Source organism: Sorex fumeus, unplaced genomic scaffold (genome assembly GCF_029834395.1).
Source record: "Sorex fumeus unplaced genomic scaffold, SorFum_2.1 ptg000072l, whole genome shotgun sequence".
NCBI lineage: Eukaryota > Metazoa > Chordata > Mammalia > Eulipotyphla > Soricidae > Sorex > Sorex fumeus.
In genome coordinates this window covers 19,039,391-19,060,263 of record NW_026606129.1, presented here as the reverse complement: position 1 = coordinate 19,060,263, position 20,873 = coordinate 19,039,391, and the positions used below count along the sequence as shown (strand labels likewise).

General features: G+C 52.3%; 1 protein-coding gene across 1 annotated transcript in view; it reads left to right on the top strand.

Annotated features, from left to right (window-relative positions):
• Positions 1-8,855, top strand: part of TBC1D5 (TBC1 domain family member 5) — a 568,371-nt gene extending 559,516 nt beyond the window's left edge. Inside the window, exons 22-24 of the mRNA XM_056129598.1 lie at positions 5,103-5,182; positions 6,120-6,263; positions 8,471-8,855. Of these exons, the coding sequence (XP_055985573.1) occupies positions 5,103-5,182; positions 6,120-6,263; positions 8,471-8,779 (533 nt within the window). The 3' untranslated portion in view covers positions 8,780-8,855. The remainder of the gene's footprint in view (positions 1-5,102; positions 5,183-6,119; positions 6,264-8,470) is intronic.
• The last annotated feature ends 12,018 nt before the right edge of the window (positions 8,856-20,873 follow it).

The window sequence follows — 20,873 nt, the reverse complement described above, 5'->3', positions numbered from 1 at the left end:
GATAGCACAGCAGGTAGGGCATTTGCCTTGCACGTGGCCAACTTGGGTTCGATTCCCAGCGTCCCACATGGTCCCCCAAGCACTGCCAGGAGTAATTCCTGAGTGCAGAGCCAGGAGTAATCCCTGTGCAAAGCTGAGTGTGACCCAAAAAGGAAATTTTTTTTAAAAAAAGTCTCCTTCCCTCAGGCTACCTCTGCGCCTCAGGGGCTGTGAGGCAGAACCTTCTCGGCCTGTGTGTGCTACCCAGCAACCCTCAGGCTCTCTGACTGCGCCAGAAAAGTCTTGGAAATTTGGCCTCTTTTATGCTCAGAAAAGCATCCAGAGCTGTTTATCATGTGGTTGGTTGTTTTTAATGACTTGTTGAGTGAATTCTGTGTTGTTAGTATTGCTGCTGTTGTTGCTTCGCGAGAGAACAAATCGTTACAAGCCTAGAAGGAAAGCTGAAACATTCGCTCTCTAATTACATCCATAATTCCCTTCCCACTCATCTTGCTTTCTGGTTTCACAGCACACCTTCTTCCCCACAAGCTCCTGAACTAGTCGGCCACTGCGGCCTGTGAAAGAGGTCTCAGCGTGGTCTCTGGGTATATTTGTCTTAAGGATGATAAGAAATTGTCAGGCTGGATGCAGCACCATTACCATGAGACATTATCTGGCCCCCTTACTGAAAACACTTCCTTTTGGTACATTTTTCTATTTAATGGAAAAATCATGATTTGTAAAGCTACTGAGAGTTGAGTTTTAGACATACAGTGTTCTGGCACCAATCCCACCAGTGTCAAATTCCCTCTACCAGTGATCCTGAAGTTTGGGGTTGGAGCAATACTACAGTGGATAGGGCACTTGCGTTGCCTGCAGCTGACCCAGGTTCAATCCCCAGCATCCTACATGCTCCCCTGAGGCCTGCCAGGAATGACCCCTGCAGGCACAGAGCCAGGGGTGTGGCCCCCAAAAATGAAACAGTACACATTTGAAAATTTGGTGATTCTAATTTCGATCTCACGTTGTCAGTGTTTGAATGCATTAGCTATACCACTCCCCCAGAGTACCAGTACCCCCAAGGCCTCTGACCCCTAGACCCCCCATTACTTCCCTTTTGCAGAACTGGAGTAATAGCACACTGGTAGGGCGTTTGCCTTGCGCACAGCCAGCCCGGCCGAACCGGGTTCGATTCCTCCGCCCCTCTCGGAGAGCCTGGCAAGCCACCGAGAGTATATGCCAAACACAGTAACAAGTATATGCCAAAGTAACAAGTATATGCCAAACACAGTAACAAGTATATGCCAAAGTAACAAGTATATGCCAAACACAGTAACAAGAAGTCTCACAATGGAGATGTTTGAGCAAATGGATGAACAACAGGAGGACAGTATTTCTTGTTTGTTTGTTTGTTTGTTTTATTCCTCCCTCAATTTCTTTCTCTTTTCTTCTCCCCCTTTCTGGCATCAAGGATGATCTGGGCATTTCCCCTTTACTATATTGCTTTCCCTCATCCAGTTATTCCATATACAGCAGATAAGTGAGATCATTCTGAATTTGTGCTTCTGGCTCAATGAACAGTAAATGTGCATATGTCCTTTTAAGTAAATGTCTTTCTGTTCTGGGGGTAGATTCCCAAAAGTGAACTTGCTGGGTTGTGTGGCAGCTAAGTTTACTGAGAACCCTGCGTGCTGTTCCACATGGGTTCAGCCTAACAACGTTCCCTCCAGCAGTGGGTGAGCATTCCTTTTTCATCCAAACACCCGACCAACACGGATTGCTCCTGCTATTTTTTGATATGTGCCATTCTGATTGGTATGAGATGATATCTCATTGTCATCTTGATTTGGATTACCAAATGATAAATGATGAGGAGCATTTTTTTCTGTGCGTGTCAACCATCTGGCTGTTCATTTGCTCTCCCCTTTTCAATAGGGATTTTGGATTTTTTTTGTTGTGATGATGATGGTGGTGGTGGTGGAGCTTTGTGAGTCTTTTATATATCCTGAATATCAACACTCAGTCTGATGTACTGAATGTGAATATTTTTTTTCCCATTCGGTTATCTGTTTTAGCCTGTTTTCCTTTTGTCATGCAGAAACTATTTAATATGATGTGGTCCTATTTGCTTATTTTTTATGCTGTTGTCTTTGCCAAAAGCATCATATCATCGAGACCTCTCTTGAGGTCCAAGTCTTGGTGTTTTCTACCTGTATTTTCCTTAGTGTGCTTTATAGATTCCGGTCTGATCTCAAGGTCTTTGATCCACTTTGAGTTGGCTTTTGTGTAAGTTGTGAGATATAGACCTAATTTTAATTTTTTTCACATGTTTTTATCCAGTTTTCCTAGCACCATTTATTGAAGAGACTATCTTTACTCCAGTTCACGTTCTCAGCTTCTTTGTTGAAAATTAACTGTCCATAGCTATGGGGTTTTGTCCTTGGTTATTCGACTCTGACCCATTGATCAGAGTCTTTCTTTTTTCCCAGTACCATACAGTTTTGATCACGATAGCTTTAGAGTATAGTTCCAAATTAGATAGTGAGATACCTCCCAATCTTGTATATTTCAGCATGGCTTCTGTTTAAAAATTATTTAAATAGAAGTGTTTGGAAGTCCAGGTTTCAAAATGTTGCCTGTGTGTGCTTGTTGATGCAGTCAATAAAAACTTGTAATTCCAGTAATAGAGCCACATGCCTGGCATGTAAGAGTCCCAGGGTTCAGTCCCTGTTCAGACGCACATTTGCCCACCCCCCAGGATCTGCCCTGTGTGTCCTGCAGGCCTGGTACTGTGGGTTCATATCTACTGTGTCACACTGTCTACTCCACTGCATCACAGTCTTCCTCACATGATTGCCACAAACTATTTTTTTTAGTCAAAAAGTTGGTTCACAACTTTTTTTGGGGTTCACACCTGATGATGCACAGGGGTTCCTCCTGGCTCTGCACTCAGGAATTACTCCTGGCAGTGTTCAGAGGACCATATGGGATGCTGTGAATGGAACCCAGGTCGGCTGCGTGCAAGGCAAATGCCCTACCTGCTGTGCTATTGCTCCAGCCCCCTGGTTCACAACTTTAAAAACAGCTTCTCTAATACCACATCCCATTTCTTCACACACACACACACACACACACACACACACACACACACCTACCCTGAGAGCAATAACTGTGCAGTGTAGTGTGCTGTCATTTGACTTCAGAAAAATGCCCTTTTGGTGGGAGTAGGCGTACACCTGGCGATGCTCAGGAGTTACTCCTGGCTCTTTGCTCTTTGCTCCTGGCAGGCTCCGGGCACCACATGGGATGCCAAGGATTGAACCTGAGTTGGTCACATGCAAGGCATGCACCCCACCCGTTGTACTATCTTTCTGGCTCCCAAAATATGTCTTTTTGGTTTTGGGGTTTTTTTCTCAAGAACTTTGATGGTTTATCATTGGTTTATTGAGTTTGCAAGTTTATGTTGGAATCCCAAAGGTTGAGCTTCACACCTGTTCATACATGGAACCCCCACCATACAGTTCCATGTTGATTTCCCAGCTTTGTGGTTTGTTTTTGGTTTTCTAGGGTTTTTTTTTCTTGCAAGAGGATGTGCAATTTGTTTTTAAGCAAAGCATAGATTGTTTGCTTTCTCTTGACACATTCTGCCTTGTGGAACTGGAGAGAGCTCCCTGGTGGAGGGGATAGGCACAGGCATGAGGACACATGGGAGGGAATGTGCCCCTTTTTCGTGCCCCTTCCTGTCCCCCAGTGAGGGGAGCACCCAGTCAGGGCTGTGTTCATATAAAATAATAATTATAATTTTTTTTTAACTTCCAGCCCAGGGCAGGCAGGAGCGTCTCTGCTCCTGACTATCACCTTGACTCAGGAATGAAACTACCCCTCCCTCCCTCTTCCACCCCTTTCCCATCCCTCCTGCTTGCTCCTCCTCCATCCTGCCCATCCCGTCCTCTTTCACTCTGGGAACCGTCACCGTTTCTACTGCCTCTAGGAGTTGGTTATGTTGGGGCTTTGCCAGTTGGCTTTAGTTCTTTCATGGATTTCAGTTACTTGATCCCACCTATGAGTGAAACTGGCCAGCAACTGTCTCTCCCTGGCCTCACTTGTATCACGTAGCACCCTCATCTTAAGATCATTGCTGTCGTACACAAAGGCACACTTCCACCTTTTGGGAAAAGGCAGACTAGCTTTCTGTTGAGTATTTACATCACAAGCTTCTTGATGACATCATCTGGCACTGGGAAAATATGGAGGTACGGGCAGCCACCAAAAGTAAAAACAGTGAGAGTCCCTTTTCCCCCACATCCACGCCAGCACTGGTTGCTTTTGTTTTTTGGAATGTGTGCTGGTCTCTGTGGTGTGAAATGATACCTCACTGTTGTTTTGATCTGCATCTTCCTGATGATTAGTGATGTGGAGCATTTTTTTCATGTGCCTTTTGGCTATTTGTCTTTCCTTTTTGAGGAAGCTTCTGTTCCTTTCTTCTCCCCATTTTTTGATGGGGTTGGAGGTTTGTTTATTGTACAATTGTGTGCTGAAAGTAGATAAAGGACCAAAAGTGATAACCTCTCAGTATCTGTCTTGCGAACCATAATGCCCAAAAGGAGAGAGAGAATATGGGGGAAATTGTCTGCCATAGAGACAGGGAGAGGATTGGAAAGGGGGGTTATACTGGGGACATTGGTGGTGGAGAATGTGCACTGGTGGAGGTGTTTGATCATTGCATGACCGAAACTCAAACATGAAAGCTTGTAACTGTATCTCACGGTGATTAAATAAAAAAAAAAAAGTCAGGACACAGATGTGGATGGGTGGAGAGCATGCTTCCTGTCGTGGTTCTTGTAGGCTGTTCCATGAGCACGCCCCGGGTCAGCAGGAGGTGCGCCGAACTCCCCAGGGAAGTAGGGACATGGCCACCATGGGTCACGGGGGCAGGAAGCCCAGGCAGACCAGGCTCTGCTGCCTGATCTCCACTCCAGGACCCCCTCACCTGCAGCTTGGTGGGAGTAGTCGCTTTAAAATGCAGATAAAAATCCCCAGGCTGACTTGATGACGGTGAAGCAGCAGCAAATAAAGTTCTGCTCAGAATATGTGTCCTAAAGTGTCATCCTTGCGATTTCTAGGAACTATTCAAGATGTGATACTACAAGAAAATTTGGAGAAAGAAGACCAGATTCTGGTTTCCCTGGCAGGGTTAAAACAGGTAGGTCGATGGCTCTCTGCGTCGGGGCACCCTCAGGTCTGGCCTACCCTGATAGGAGGCCCAGTGCCCGTCCTCCCCTCCTGAATCTCTCCCTCCTCTGTCTCCGTCTAGTGACTGTGGGACTCGTGTTCAGCCCCAAACGCTCTCGGCATTGTCACTTCCTCCCAAGAAACCCATTCGGCCACTCCGAGCCCAGAACCAGGGTGATCCCTCATGGCTCGCCACCGCATTGTATCATCCATCCTGGAGCTCAGGTCCCTCGAGTCACTACTCAGAGGCCCCCGCTGACAGCCCTCGGGCAATTAAACACAGCAGGAAACGTCAGCGAAAAGAGTCCCAGGCACCCTCAAGTGTCTTCCTGTGTCAGTGGCCATCTGAACTGGGCTGAAAACACTTCAGTGCCAGGGGTTGTAGAGTGGGTCTGGGCGTGATGGTGCTTCCAGCTTTAAGGTGATTGTCAAGGGGTTGGCAAGATAGTTACAGGGGTTTAGGGCACTTGCCCTGCATGGTGTCAACTCCCAGTCCCCAGGCCCACATATGGTCCCCCTGAGCTCCCCCAGTTGTGGCCGAACACCCCCACCCCACAAAGGAATAAACAACTGTCAAGGATTTCCCACACACACACACATACACACGTACCCTACCCCAACACACACACACACACACACACACACACACACACACAGAGTCTCACCCCGTGAGAACCTTGCCAGGAGGACTGAAATGTCCCTTGGTTATTAATTAGTCGATGGCTTTGATCAATTCGCATTTCCCACTGTTATTCCTGGGCTTAGGGAACTCCATTTATATTCCTACTATAAAAAAAAATAAAATGGGCAGCAGTGGCAAGTCCAGTTCAAAAAACGTCTTAGAGGGTTCGCATTTCAAACCCAGCTCATTCATCTTTTTTTTTTCATTCCATCTTCTTTGAAAACAGATCAAAGACATTCTGAAAGGTTCCCTGCGTTTCAACCAGAGCCAGCTGGAAGCCGAGGAGAACGAGCAGATCACCATCGCCGACGACCACTACTGCTCCAGCGGCCAAGGCCGGGGTCCCCGCGCGCCCGGGGCCGAGGAGCAGGTACTGGCCTTCACCAGGCCCCAGACCCGCAGCTAACCCACCTACCGGGCCTCCCCATCTGCCCGGGGGCGTGCCCAAGAGTCACAGCACTGGGCCCCAAAGCACCATCAGCGGGTTTTCCCTCTCGTGGTCCTGCCACCTCCGCACTCCACGCCCATGGTTCTGGTTGTTGGGCACATTCCCCTTGCCACCTCCTCTGCGGCTGCAGGAGTCACGGCGATGGTTGGGGTCACACACCAGGCTATGGAGCTCAGACCTGGGCACTCCCCCGTCACACCCCTTTATTCCCAGCTCATGGGGACACAGGCTTGGGGTGTGGTGGAAGGCACTGTAGCACTCACACCTGTGCCTGCCAGAGGCTGCGTTTCCCTGGCCACGTGTGGTACACACCCGGTTGGTACTTCCCTGCTTTTGTGGGGGCGGGGGGGGGGAGTTATCTTTCCACGCCTGACTCCTGTACCGAGGAGCACAGGCTGCAGAGCCACCAGGGGCCTGCCCGGCACCTGCAGGGACCCAGGATTTGTTTCCGTGTTGGTGGTGCTCAGGGCTTGCTCCTGGCTCTCTGCTCAGGGACCCAAGGAGGCTCAGGGGACCATGTGTGGTGCCAGGGATCGAACCCAGGTCTGCTGTGTGTCAGGCAAGTGCCCTGCCCGCTGCACTCCCTTTCCAGCCCTGCGCCCCAGGATTTGAACTCTCCCCTCTGCTGCTACAGCGGGCACTGCAGGCCAGGCCCCATCCGCGGCCCTCTCTGGCGGTTGATGTCTCTATAGTTCAGGAAGTGGCATCGGGTACCTGCTTCTCATCTCCCACCTCAGAGGTCCTGCAGCCGCCTTGTGGTAGGAGAGGGCTGGAGTTTCCCAGTGTGCACTGTGGGACAAGTTCAGCAACCGAAGGCCCAGGCCCAAGGGTCCCTTCATATGCTTGTGGAGTGGGAGAGAAGAATTCCCCCAGGGGCAACCCAGCCACCTGGGCACCCCTCACTGGAGAACAGAAAGAGGCCCCCAAAGGGCAGCTGTTCCCTCCCACATGTCCCTGTGACTCTGTGGCTCCTCCCTTCCACCAGGGCTCCGAGCGCATCTCTCTCCAGTCCCCCCAGGCATGCCAGAAGGCATGCCAGAAGGCTCCATGCGCATCTTAAGGGCACATTCAGATCTTCAGGGCTGCTGGACTGTGAGAGCTGAGAGGCAGCTGAGCCCCCGTTCGGACCCTGGCTCCCTGTAGCCCCGTGTTCCCAAGGACAGGGTATAGTTCAGAGAGGGCCTGATTTCTCTTCCCAATTGGCCAGCTCTGCCCACAGTCCACAGGCGACCTCTACCACGGACCCAGCTGCTGCTCCTGCCACGAGGCTCTACACATCCAGTCGGATTTAGGACCCTTCACCCCTCACCCCCACTGATGCTTCGGGGAGAGGCTGGGGGCTGGCACCCCTGCCAGGCTACTGATGGCAACAACCCTTGGTCAGACGGTGGCTTGACGCCCAGCCCAGATCCAGCAGGGCATCTCGGCTCCTGACCCATACCCTGGCCAGACCCTCAGGGCCTTCAGCTTGCAGAGTCCAGGGATGCAGCCCCATGCCAGCAGCACACGCCTGATGCCCACTTCCGTCCCATGCAACCCCTGCCCCTCCAGAGAAAGACCACTTTTAACGGTTCTTTGATTTTATGTCTTTCATTTTGTGACTGTTCAGAAAGCTTGGAAAACAATGCTAGACTAAAGCATTCTGTCCCTTTTTTGCTGTAATCCGTTTTTTTTTCTTTTTTTTTTCTTTTCGGGTCACACCTGGTGATGCACAGGGGTTACTCCTGGCTCTGTACTCAGGAATTACTCCTGGCGGTGCTCCGTGGACCATATAGGATGCTGGGAATCGAACCTGGGTCGGCCGCATATAATGTAAATGCCCTGCCCGCTGTGCGATCGCTCCAGCTCCTTTTGCCGTAATCCTTTTCAGGGGCCAGTCCTAGTTTCTGAGTCTGTAGGACGTACCAGGTAACGCCTTTGTCCCAGGGAACCCGTCACCCTGCACCCCCCCCCCCCCCCCCCCAGAGCAAGCCTGAGAGGCTCCCGAGCTGCAAAAGCAGCTTCCGCTCTCCAAGCCTGGAGGCGCCTGGCTTCGGAGGAGGAGCAGCCCAGACATGGCCCTCCTCCTAACAGGACGAGGGGGCCATATGTCCCCTCCGCTCACCTCTCCTCCCTCCCCTTCCTCCCAGGCCCCTTCGGAAGCACCCGGGCTCAGCGACCGAGGAAGCGCCGATGGCTTCATCCTGGTTTCCAAGGAAGACGAAGCGGTGGGCAGTGCCAGGGGGCCCCTCCCCGGCCAGGCCCAGCCTCTCCGTGCCCTCAGGAGCACGTCGTCGGGCCGAAGCGAGGCCCTGGCCCGCACGCCCCTGCTCTTCTCCGACCCGCTCATGGGCTCGGCCTCCGCCTCCTCCAGCAACCCCAGCTCCAGCCCGGACGACGACAGCAGCAGTCACAGCAAAGACTCGGGCTTCACCATCGTCAGCCCCCTGGACATCTGAGCTCGGCTTCACGGCCTGCCTGGAGGGGAGCTGCCCCGCGGCCCCCCTGAGACTCCCCCCACCCCCACCCCACTCCACCCCACGGGGCCCCCTCCAAGGCCAACAACTCTTTCCCTGCGTGCCTGTGGCCGTGGGGCAGCCCGTTGGTATCCGTGAGCGCCAAAGCGCCAACCTCAGGCAGGAGGCCGAAAGGCATCTGGGCCCGACCCTCCCCGTCGAGCCCCAGCTCGGACCCAGGGTCACACTTGGCTGTCAGGAAAAGACCAGACCACCAGAAAACTCACTTTTCCTCTGTGCTCCCTGCCCCAGCGCAGAAGGCATGGCCGCCCCCCCCAACTGAGAGTTCCAGGGGAGTCACCATGGTTTCTTCCTGCTCTTCTTACCCCTCCCCCCTCCAGTCCCCAGGCCTAGGAATCTTGATGGACCCCCAAAGGGAACTTCCTCTTTGCAAATGTCTGTCTCTTGGACCCATTTCCTGCCTCCCTTTGCGAAGCCATACAGTCCAATGCGATAGAATCAACTAGAACTTGTGGATTCCAGAACTGGAGAAGAAACAAAACAAAACCCTCCCACCCCTTTCTGGCCTCTCAGAAAGTTGCTTCTCAGAAAGTCTTTAGAAACAGGCTCTGGGCTCAGGCATTGTATCTGGATGGCAGGAGGCGTAGAGTTGCCCTTCTGTGAGAGAATACATTTCCGGTCCTCAGACCCCCTCCCTCAATCCTGGGGTCTCCCTATTAGCATCTTTTACAGCCAGAAAGCAAGGTCAGTCTTGGCTGCCCTAATTTCCAATATAAGAAGAATATTCCTTTCTCAAATCGGAAGCCGTGAGCCCCGACTCCCTGGCACGAACACCGTGCATTCCATCACCCGGTCCGATTGTCTGGTTGCATTTCTGTTGCTCTGGGGCCACCTTCCACCCTTCAACTGAGGAGTGAAGCGGGGAAAGGCCAGCTCTATCCCACCCAGCCCCAGTCACCCTGGGGCCTTCCTGGGGTCCCCGTGGCAGGAGCAGGGCGTGCCAGGGAACATTGCAGATGCCAGGAGGATGCAGGATTTCACATGCCTTTTTCTGTGGGCAACCACATGAAGGAGACGCAGGGTCTGGCCCAGCTGGGCGATGCATTGCGAGCACCAGGGCCGGGCCAGGGTTCTGAATCGGTGCCTTGATGGATGCGGCAGAGAACCGAGGTCTCCCCTCGCCTGTGGGCGGCAGCGCAAGCACACAGGTACAAAGCCCCCAACTGTCCCCTCCCTTTCAGCAGGAGGGCTCTCTGAGGGCCATGTTCTTCCCTCTGGGTTTTTGAGGGGACAGACTTGCTGTCCCTTTCTCCTCCCCCCTCCCCGCTCCCCCCCCTCGGGGTGACTGGCCCTGGGCTTCTCCTCTGAGGGAGGCAAGGCCTTCCCAGCTCTGAAAGTTGCCCTGCAACCAGGGAACAGCCGCGTGGGGGGAAGGAGTCGCCACTGTTTACATCCCTCCCTCTGCTAACTGGGTGTTTCTCTGTCACCAAAGGTGATAAGGACACGATTTCCCACTCACTCAGGAGGGGGTTAGCAGAGATCACTTACGGGGGCTGCCTGGCCTTCCACTGGGCCTCACCTGGCTCCCAGCTGTTCTGCTCAGCTCATCTAGGGGCTGACTTGATGCTCTGATGACACCAGGGAACATCCCCACCATGTCAGGGACTCTGCTGCTGCCCTACTCTGGCGGCTGTTACTTCGTCCCGGAGGACCTGGCCTTGGGAGGTGACAGTATGCCCCGTTCTGGGGATAGCAGTGTGGCATCTGTCCCAGGTGGGCCTGCTGGGTCAGAGACTCCAGTGCCCCGGTGTTCCCAGGAGCCGGCCTCGAGTCTTCTGCTCCCCCCCCAAGCATCCCCTCTGCACCAAGTGCTTGCTGGAGTCAAGCTGAGTCCCACCGGCCAAACGCGCGACACCCCCCAGCAGGGTGATGCTGTAGGGCTTCTCTTGGGTTGACATTTGCTGGTTCCTGAAAAAAAAAAAAAAAACCACCCTGCCCACATGCTCAGGGCAGGCCCCTCCTGTGGTTCCATATTGGGGCAACCTGAGAACGATTGGGGGCATTTCTGAGGCTTCCCACAAGTTGTCCCCTCCTCAGAGGAACAAAGAAGGGGAGACAGGGCAGGGGTCCTAGAGAAGGCCCCCCTCAAATTCCCTTCGGTCCAGAGGGTAGGGGATTGCAGACTGTTTTAGCTCTTGTCAAAGGCATGAGTTTATTCCTCATAGTGCAGCATTCTTTGCTTTTCCTTAGCTCCAGTGCCATTAAAGAGAATGTTTTCTTCCCCCCGCCCCATTTTTTTAATTATGTTATCAGGTACTTATGTTTAATTGCACTTTTTAAGAATCCTGAATATATGAAACCTTTTTTTCATTTTCCTTCACACGTGTAATCAGTGGAACCTTTCATGTTTGGATTATTGCTAGTTAAATATATTTTATATATCAGAAAGCTTAGATTAATTCCCATTGTCATCAACTCCCCCTCCTTTTCTTTTTTTTTTTATACATCTCCCTGTTTCATGTATTCCTCTCTGATAAGCTTGAAAATCTGAATTACAGACTCTCTGTCCCTCAGGTGAGAGAGTTTCGAGATGAGAGAAAGACGGTTGTTAGGACTTTGCCTTACCTTCTGTGGATGCCAGGGGGGCATATGACACTATCAACATTTCATACCAGCCTATGCGTCCAAAGATGACCTTCCACGGTCACAGTGATCTGGTTAGACCTCCCGGCTAGCCCGGATCTGCTGAGACCGGCCAAGCTGTGGAAGGAATGTGAGCGGATAGCACAGGCCGACCCGGGGTCTGCTTCTGTGATGTGACCCAGTGGAGTCGTGCCCTTCAAGTCTTGGCGTGTGGATTCCTGCCAGGAACAAGAATGGCCCCTCTGTGCTGTCGGAGGTGACGAACAAGTACAAGCCTCTGCGTCAGGTTGTCGGAGTTGACCCAGATTCATTTGGATTTTTGTTTTCTAGTTAAGCAACTGTCCGGGGATGGTTCCAGCCCGAGCCTGGGGCAGGGAGACTTATTTCCCCCCTGGGGCCTGGGGGTTTGCCCTGTGCAGCCCACGGCCTTCCACCCCTCCTCCCCCAATGCACAGCTGACCCCATGTGGCCAGGGCACTGGGGACAGGGCACCAGGGAGAAGCCGCCCTTGCTTCCTCAGTGTTACTTTCCAAAGCCCTCTTTTATGATAGTGTTAAAAAAAAGGAACTAGGATGTGTCTGTCCACAGGCCCGATGCCACTCTGATGTCAAAAGCCATCATAATTTTCTCACCTCGGTACAATTAATTTGATTCATGGAATACTCAGTTGTGCCATTTATATCCTGTTGGGGTTTTTTTCCCCTCTCCTCCCCTCCCCCCTCCCATTCATCTCTATACTGTAATTCATATTGATTTAAGAAGTTACATTCTTTTGGCAAAGTGCTCCTATTCAGTATGGTTATAATAAAAGACTAACGTGGAACTGAGAAAGTAGCTTGACTTGTTCCAGGCAGGCGGGTGGCGGCGGGGGGGTGTGCAAAGGTGCTTGTTCTGGCCAGTTCCCGAGGGGGGCTTGAGCGCTCGCAGCCAAGGGGAGCAGAGCCCATCAGCCATCCGGCCCAGCTGCCTCTGGCTACGCTCACCCCTCGGTCCCCCGTCCCCTTCCTCTCCAGCCGGAGCCAGTGGCCTGGGCTTCCGCTTCTGCCCTGAAGCTGTGGGTGGCCATCAGCCCCTGCCCAGGAAAAGGTGAGGTTGTGCATGACCATACTTGGAGCAGATTTGGGGCCGGGGGCAGCAGTTTGCAGGGCAGCTTCAGAGAGGATGCTGACTTCTGCGAGGCCTCAGCTCCGCTGACCACAGGGCCCACCCTGTAGAGCCCAGCTTGGCCTGCAGGCCCCAAAGGTCACATGGGGGCGGCCCCAACAACATGGTCCCCCTGTTCCTCGGGTTTGCCCCTGGCAGCCTCCCACCACCTGGGGGTTGGGGAATGGGCCTCAGCCTAGGAAGGGAAGGGGGTGTCCTGGGCTTGTAGGGAACACGGGGCAGCCAGGGGGGCAACCTTGGGCCAACCTCTCCTCTGCCCATCCCCAGACTAACCCACAGGGAGCCTTCCCTCCTCCCATGGGGCGTGGCACAGGGCCTGGCATGCAGGGACAGTGTGTCAGGCCCATAAAGGCCACTCCCCCCCCACCCCCACCCCCGTCCCTGAAGGCAGACGAGTCCTTCTCCCTTCCTCTGGAAGCCCCCCACCCTCCCTGCTGCTGTTACCTGAGTCCCCACCCAGGACAGGGAGGAAACTGCTCCTGGCAGCAGCGCCCCCTGCAGGCAGAGTGACTGCATGGTCTCCCTGCCAGGACCCTCTGAGGGGCGGTGGTGCCTCCTCTGTCCACACCAGCTCAGCCTCCCACTGACACCCCTTCCTTCCAGGATCCTTTTCCTCAGGCTCACCTGGGCAGGGTGTCAGGAGCTGGGAGAGACTCTCGTCCCCTACCCACCACCACCACTACAGCCCCGGCCTTGTCCTCACGCTAGCTTGGCCAATGACCTGGCTCCCCTGATTCCATGTCTTATTGCATCTGCATCTTGCAACTCAGGGTCTCTCCGCAAAACCTTCAGGGCACAGGGCCCCTTCTGTCCCTCCCCACCTCACAGGCTGTGCTAGGCCCATCACTGGAACCTCTGCATGGGCCTCCTGATGTGACCTGGGCACTCTTAAAGCCTGGTGTCTGAGCTCCAAGAGCACCTGAAGAGAAACCAGCCACTTACCCCCATTGCTGCTGAGGGAGCCACAGGCCACCTGGGTTAACAGGAGGGGAAAGACAGAGAGAGTGATGTTCTAGAAGCACAGATATGGGGTCGAAGCGATAATATAGTGGGTAGGGCATTTGCCTTGCACGCAGCCGACCTGGGTTCGATCCCTGGCATCCCACGTGGTCCTCCAAGCACCTCCCAGGACTAATTCCTGAGTACAGAGCCAGGAATAACCCCTGAGCATCGTTGGGTGTGACCCAAAAAGGAAAAAAAGAAATAGAAGCACAGATGAAGCTGGTGCATTGCCCTGTCCTCCTGTGGAGACTGTCGGCCATGCATGCTGACTGGACATCCTCTCCCGAGGAGCAGGAGCAAGGCCACAGCCTGCTGTGTAGACCAACCCCAACCCTTTAGAGCAGGCAGCTTCCGATGTCTCCAGACAGCCTCCTGTGCTGGTTTCGAGTGTCTGTCCCCCAAACTCTTCCCCACCCCTCCCATCAACAGCCCCTCGAATTGTGGCTCTTAGCCAATTGAGTATGGAGGCACTGCCAGCCTCCAGGCCCGAATGGTCATCAGAACGGAAATGTCTATCTCCTGTCTCCATGAGTTCAGTCACTGAACTGCGAGGAACCTAAGCAGCTCCCAGAGATGCCCACGGGAGATGCAGAATGTCTGAGTAAGGGAGCCTTTGTCTCACAACTGTGCGGAGACACTGTTCTCCTGAGGCCTTCCCAAGTGTAGAACTGTGGTGGTTTGAAGACACTGGGTTTGGGGGGGCTGGCAATAATGGATTCCTTTCCCTGTCTCCCTCACGGGACTCCTCTTCTCTAAACTCCCTCCCCTGGGGCCCACACATTTTCCCTAGCCCTACAAACCAGAATTTGCATTTCTGTTTTGGCTGAGGGGGTGGGGGTGGGGATGTGAAGGGGTACAGCAGGCAGTGCTCAGGGGACCATGGTGTGCCTGGGATTAAATCAAGGCTCTGGTGGCCTGTGAGTCAGCTCTCTCACCCACAGTTTTCCCCCCTTGGAAAGAGAGTCTGAGGTGTTCTCTCATCCATGTGTGTGAAGCTCTCAATGGCGAGGTCCCCGTAAACCAAACCTGACAAGAATGCGGCCTCCAGGGAATCCGCCCCTGCAGGAGGGAACCAAGCTCTGCCTGGACCTTCTTAGTCAGGGCCTGTCCAAATGAATGGATCTTTTCTTGGGGAGTTGTGCCACTGGCTCTTTGGGAAGTCAAGCAGTGACTTAAGAGAGACCACATTTCCCTGGCACTGACTTGAGCTCAGACCCCTGGAGCATGAGTCATGAGCAGGTTAGTGGGGGACAGAGAGAGGAGCCCGTGGCTTCGAGCATCTGGAAAACCCCCTACGCTTCCGAGTTTGAAAATCCATCTCAGCTTTTTCCCCAGTCACCGTCACTCTTTGCTTTTTCATTCCCTCAAAGCCTGAGCCCAAAGTCTAAGAGACTGGGGAAAGATGGTGACCAGGTATCCCAAAGCCCTAGAGGAAGTGAGAATGCCCAGTGGACACAGGTACCCAGCAGAGCCCTGAGTCAGTCTCTTTGTCTCAAACCTGGAAAATCCATGCCCCAGCCCTCTCAGGCGATTCAGAGCACTATCTCTGGAGCCTTCTTCCCTCCTCTGGAACATGGAGCAGGATGTCACACTTGACACTTCTTAGACTTTACAAGTGACACCAGGCCCGTCAGACACCCACTGCCATCAGCCGTCACCCTGAGGCACCCCAGGAGGACAGGGGAGAGGAGGACATCAAGCCAGCCACCAGCAGCCCTGCTCCTCAGAACTGCCTCCCTTTTCCCCTGCAGTGAATGGCGAGATTTTGGGGATGGCCTTGAGCTCCTCATGGACGAGGCAGTACCACTGCCAGGGCTTATGCTGGGACCCACACCATGGCCCATGCCTCCTGGCCACCTTGGGAGACACCGCTCCCAGTTGTGTGTGTGCGTGAGATGTGGAAGGCTACTTGCGGGGCTTTCTCAGAACCAGCACCTCTGAGATTCAGAGAAACCGGGGCTTTCAGAGAAAGCCTCTGCTTGCAGACAGAGTTGGTAACCACAGGCCAAGCAGGGGCCAGGTGAGAGCTTGCTCAGTGGGGCCAGGCAGAGGTCACCCTTCCTGTCCCCGCCCCTTGGCAGAGCAAAGGTCAGGCTCAGCCCCTGAGAGAAATTAAGAGTGGGGGCCTGGTGTGGGACCTTGTCTGCAACACACTCAGCTCGGGTTCAGGCTGTCCATAGGAGCCTGCCCAGCCTCCCTCTGGCTTAGGCCAAGTTGGTCCCAACCCATGTGGGAACTTTGGAAAGCCCCACACCTCCCCACTCACCCCGCCACACACACACCAACTTCTCAGCAGAAAAATAAGGTATGCTCAATCAGGTGTCTTTCGGGAACTTTCTTGACCACATCCTGCATGAAGTAAACCCCACCCTCCTCTGCTGCACAGGCCAAGATTGGCCCAAGATGTCAGTGGTTTAACCCGAGAGCAGCATTTGCTTCAAGTAGTTTCGAGCGCTTTGAGAAATGACATCAGAGGCCCGGCTGTGACGCCTTCCCTGGAGGAATCTCCTGGAAGGCCACATGTAAGGCAAGGAAAAGCCGCACCCAGTCACCACAGGACAGGACGGGCCTCCCGGAAACCATCCGCAGCCACGAAATGGCCCTGCAGGGGGAGACTGAGCCAGCAGAGACGTCAGGACTCTCCATCTGTGCTCTGCTACCTCTCAACATCCTAGCAGTCCCCAGGGTGCCACCCACAGAACTGGGTCACAATCCCAGCCAGGCTATGACTTCCTGCAATCCCCAGGGTGCTACCCAGGACCCCTGAGCTCAGTGCAGAAAACAGATTGGGTCATGATCCCAGGCAGGCCATGACTTGTGGTACAAGTGTGTGTGTGTGTGTGTGTGTGTGTGTGTGTGTGTGTGTGTGTGTGTGTGCGCACGCGCGTTACCCCAGCTGTTACCCCAAGGAATTTTGGGGTAGACATGCTCCTAAAAATGATGGTGTAAATAAACCTGGGCCCACCTGGCTTTAAACCAGGGAGACATGGCAGTTACTTAGGGATTAGAACAAATGCTGTCCCCCAATGAAAGGAGATTTCTCTGCCAGCCAGAGCACTTCCCTGGAGCCTGAGATCAAGGGTTTTTTTCCAGGGGCCAGAGCAATAGGATAGCAGGTAGGGTGTTTGCTATGCTCATGGCTGACCTGGATTTGATCCCTGGCATTCCATAAGGTCCCCCAAACACTGCCATGAGTAATTCCTGAGTGCAGAGCCAGAAGTAATCCCTGAGCATTGCCAGGTATGACCCAAAACAAACCCCCCAAAAAAGTATTTTTCTCCAAATCATCAAGGTCAACAAAAACAGGCATCTCAGTGTTTTGCCATGGGCGGGGGGAGGAGGGGAGGGGGGTGTCAGATGAGGGGACAGACTCTCTGGGGAGCTACAACCATGAATTGTTCCAAGTGTGCACCCAAATTCTCAGCCAGGGGACACTTCGTATGCTGACCAACAGGTACACCAACAGCAACCTCCACTGTCCCCCAATGTTGTTATTGTGACTGTACCTGTCCCAAAACTAAAAGTTAAAAAACAAAACATTAAAAGTCAAGCTCCAATATAACCACCATACATCATGACCATGAGAACATGCACTTGAGACCACAGGAATAATGACCCTAGTTGAAATAGAAAATTTTGTGTTCAGTAAGGGACTGTAGCAATAGCACAGTGGTAGGGCATTTGCCTTGCGCAAAGCCGGCCTGGCCAAACCAGGTTCGATTTCTCCGCCCCTCTCGGAGAGCCCGGCAAGCTACCGAGTGTATTTCGCCCGCATGGCAAAGCCTGGCAAGCTACCTGTGACGTATTCTATATGCCAAACACAGTAACAACAAAGTCTCATGATGGAGACATTACTGGGCCCGCTTGAGCAAATGATGAACAACGGAAGGACAGTACAGTGCTATGTATTATTATTTTGAGTTTAGTTTCTTTTTTTCTTTTTTTTTCCCAACAATGCTCAGAAGGCCCAAGGATCCCACCAGGGTTTCTCAACCAACTAGGCTCTTGATTCAGTGCAAGGGTCTGGGAACATGATGCTGCTCAGGACTGTGCATGGAACTGGGGACCCAAGGACTGCACATGGCAATGCTCAGGGGACCACGTGCTTGCCAAGAATCTAACTGGGTAGGGCATATGCTATCCACTGTACTATTTCCCAGCCCGAGTTCAGCTTTTCATGAAACATGTTACAAAATAGATTTCGTCAAAAAGCCCCAAAATGCATGTCATCACTAGACTCTCTGATTCTTCTTTCTTCACGTTCATGTTTCCAGCAGCAAAGGGGCAGCAACTGTGGAGGTTCAGGACCACCTGTGGGCATAGTGCCCACTGCTGGAGCAGGGCCACAAGCCCCCACAGCTGCAGCTCAGATTCCTGCTGATGACACTAGCAAACACAGCAGGCCAGAACGGCTGTTTTAATGAGGGCATCAATCTCAGCCCGGAATGGTCACCATGTCTGGCACAGGTTGAGAGCCCAGCCAGCATCTGTGAGCTCTGAGAGAGGCCATGGAACCACTGAGTGGACACTGACAGGTATGGTGTTAGACCCTGGATGTAATGGGGCCTCACCCCAAAATATAGGCTTAACTCCTCGGGGAAACCGAGCAGCTTAGGCGCAGCTATGTGAAAGGGGCAATCATTTATTATTTTAAATCAGAGCTAAATGGTTTTAAATCCCACCTTGTGGCAGGATGGCCACACCCCCAGTCAAATCTGGACTTGCCCTCTATGTTCAACCGCCCTGGTCCATGAAGCCATCAGCGTGACTGGGCACCAACACGATTGATCGGCTTCAGAAAGCTCATGAGGCAAGCAGCAAGTTAACTGAGAGGACTGGAGAACATGTTTTCCTGCACATGCGACAGATACACACTCCAAATAAGACAAACCCGTCCCTCACTGCAAACCCTGATGCACTGTATTGGGGCTTTGGAGCAGGAGGGAGTCAGCATAAGCTAATGAGCAAAGGGATTCGGTGTGTAGAAGGAAGCCCCAATGCCAGTGCTATAGAAGAAAGTGCAGGGGAAGTCCAGGAACCTGTGGACAACCTCGGCCTCCAGCACTATATATATCTATATATTTATATCACTGTCCTCCCTTTGTTCATCAGTTTGCTCGAGCCTAGTAACGTCTCCATTTTGAGGCTTGTTCTTACTGTGTTTGGCATATTGAATACATCATGGCTAGCTTGCCAGGCTTTGCCGTGCGGGCGAGATACTCTCGGTAGCTTGCTGGGCTCTGAGAGAGCAGAGGAATCGAACCCGGCTCGGCCATTATATATATTTATATATAAATATAAAGTCCATATATATTTTTATATAATATATATTTTATGGGTCTCTCAAAGAGGAATCGAAAGACCTATGCTTGGAATATCACGCTTCACTCAAATGAGAGAGAGAATCCGGAGTTCTGATCTCCGTCAACACTCAAGAATCAGGGACGCTGTCTCATTTGCCAAAGCATCAAAAATCAGATGGGCTGGACATGTAATGAGGTTTACAGACAACCGCTGGACTAGCGCCATTACTGACCGGATTCCACGGGACATCGAAAGATCGCATGGACGCCCACCTACAAGATGGTCAGACTTCGTCGTCAAGACCCTGAATGATCGGTTTGAGGCTCTGCATGTTCCTAGAACGAACAGATGCCATTGGGCTACGCTAGCACGCAACAGGGATGAATGGAGACATTACTGGCACCTGCTCGAGTAAATCAGCGAATAACAGGGGATCAAGTGATCAAGTGATATATTTTATATATAATATATGTTATATATTTTTAATGTAGGGGTACTGTTATTTATTCAGTCATTGATTAAGCTGATTGAATTGGGCATGAACTCCACATTACTTTTTTTTTAATTCAGAATGTTAATTTTATTTTATTATTTTTAATTTTTTTTAATCACCGTGAAATAGTTACAAAGCTTTCCCGTTTGAGTTTGTCATACAATGATTGATCACCCAACCCTCCACCAGTGCACATCTTCCACTACACAGGTCTCCAGGATTCCCTCCTCCATCCTGCCCCTCCCCCTGCCTCTATGGCAGACAATCTCCCCCCTACTCTCTTTTGTATTGCTTGTTATGAATAGCATAAGATATTGTGTGGCCACAAGAGTGGCCACGTGCTCCTGGAATTCTAAAATTTTAGATAATTAGGGTCTGGAGAAATCTCTGCAGATGGTTGCTGGGTTTGGAGATTCTTTTGTGTGTCTCTGGATCATGGTCATTAAGGAGCTTAAGTAGCAACCAGATCGGGATGGGAAATGTGTGCTGAAAGTAGATAAAGGACCAAAAGTGATGGCTTCTCAGTATCTGTATTGCAAACCATATGCCCAAAAGGAGAGAGAGAGAGAGAGAGAGAGAGAGAGAGAGAGAGAGAGAGAGAGAGAGAGAGAGAGAGAATGGGGAAATTGTCTGCCAAAGAGGCTGGGGAGGGTGGGAAAGGGTGGGGGGTGTATTGAAGAGATTGGTGGTGGGGAATGTGCACTGGTGGAGGGATGGATGTTTCAACATTGTATGATTGTAACTCAAACATGAAAGCTTGTTACTGTATCTCACAATGATTCAATTAAAAAAAAAAGTGACCTGCAGGGTCCCATGGGCACAGGGGATGAGAGGGACCAGCCCATCCCCTGTCCCTTGAGACCTGGAGTTTGTCATCACTGAAACCGCGTACCTGCACTTCTCATTGGGTTCTGGAATTTGGCAACTGCCAGGGTTGTTAGGGGGCAAGTGGAGGGATGATGCCTGTCCCCGTCTGAGGCATCCCAGTGAAGTTGGCCTGGCATAAACTCCAGAGGCATCTCTGCAGTGAGCTGCTCCGTTCCAAGATTCTTTTGTGTGTCTCTGGATCATGGCTGTTAAGGAGCTTAAGTAGCAGCCGGATGTAGTTTGTGAGTGTGACCTCCAGGGTTCCATGGTGTCCCCAGGGGATGAGAGGGACCGCCCATCCCCTATCCCTTGAGGCCTGAAGTTTGTTGTCACTGAAACCACGTACCTGCACTTCTCATTGTGTTCTGGAAGTTGGCGGCCGCCGGGGTTGTTAAAGGGCAGGTAGAGGGATGACGCCTGCCCCCATCTGAGGCACCCAGGTGAAGTTGGCCTGGCTTAAAATCCAGAGGCATTCCTGCCAGCACCATCTTTTTGTCCCTTTCGGGTCTCAGATGTGCATCTCAACAGTGTTTGCAGGATCACCTTCTCAGTGAACTGCTTACTAAATAAACTTGAATCCTGGTCTCTGGGGCAAGGTTAACC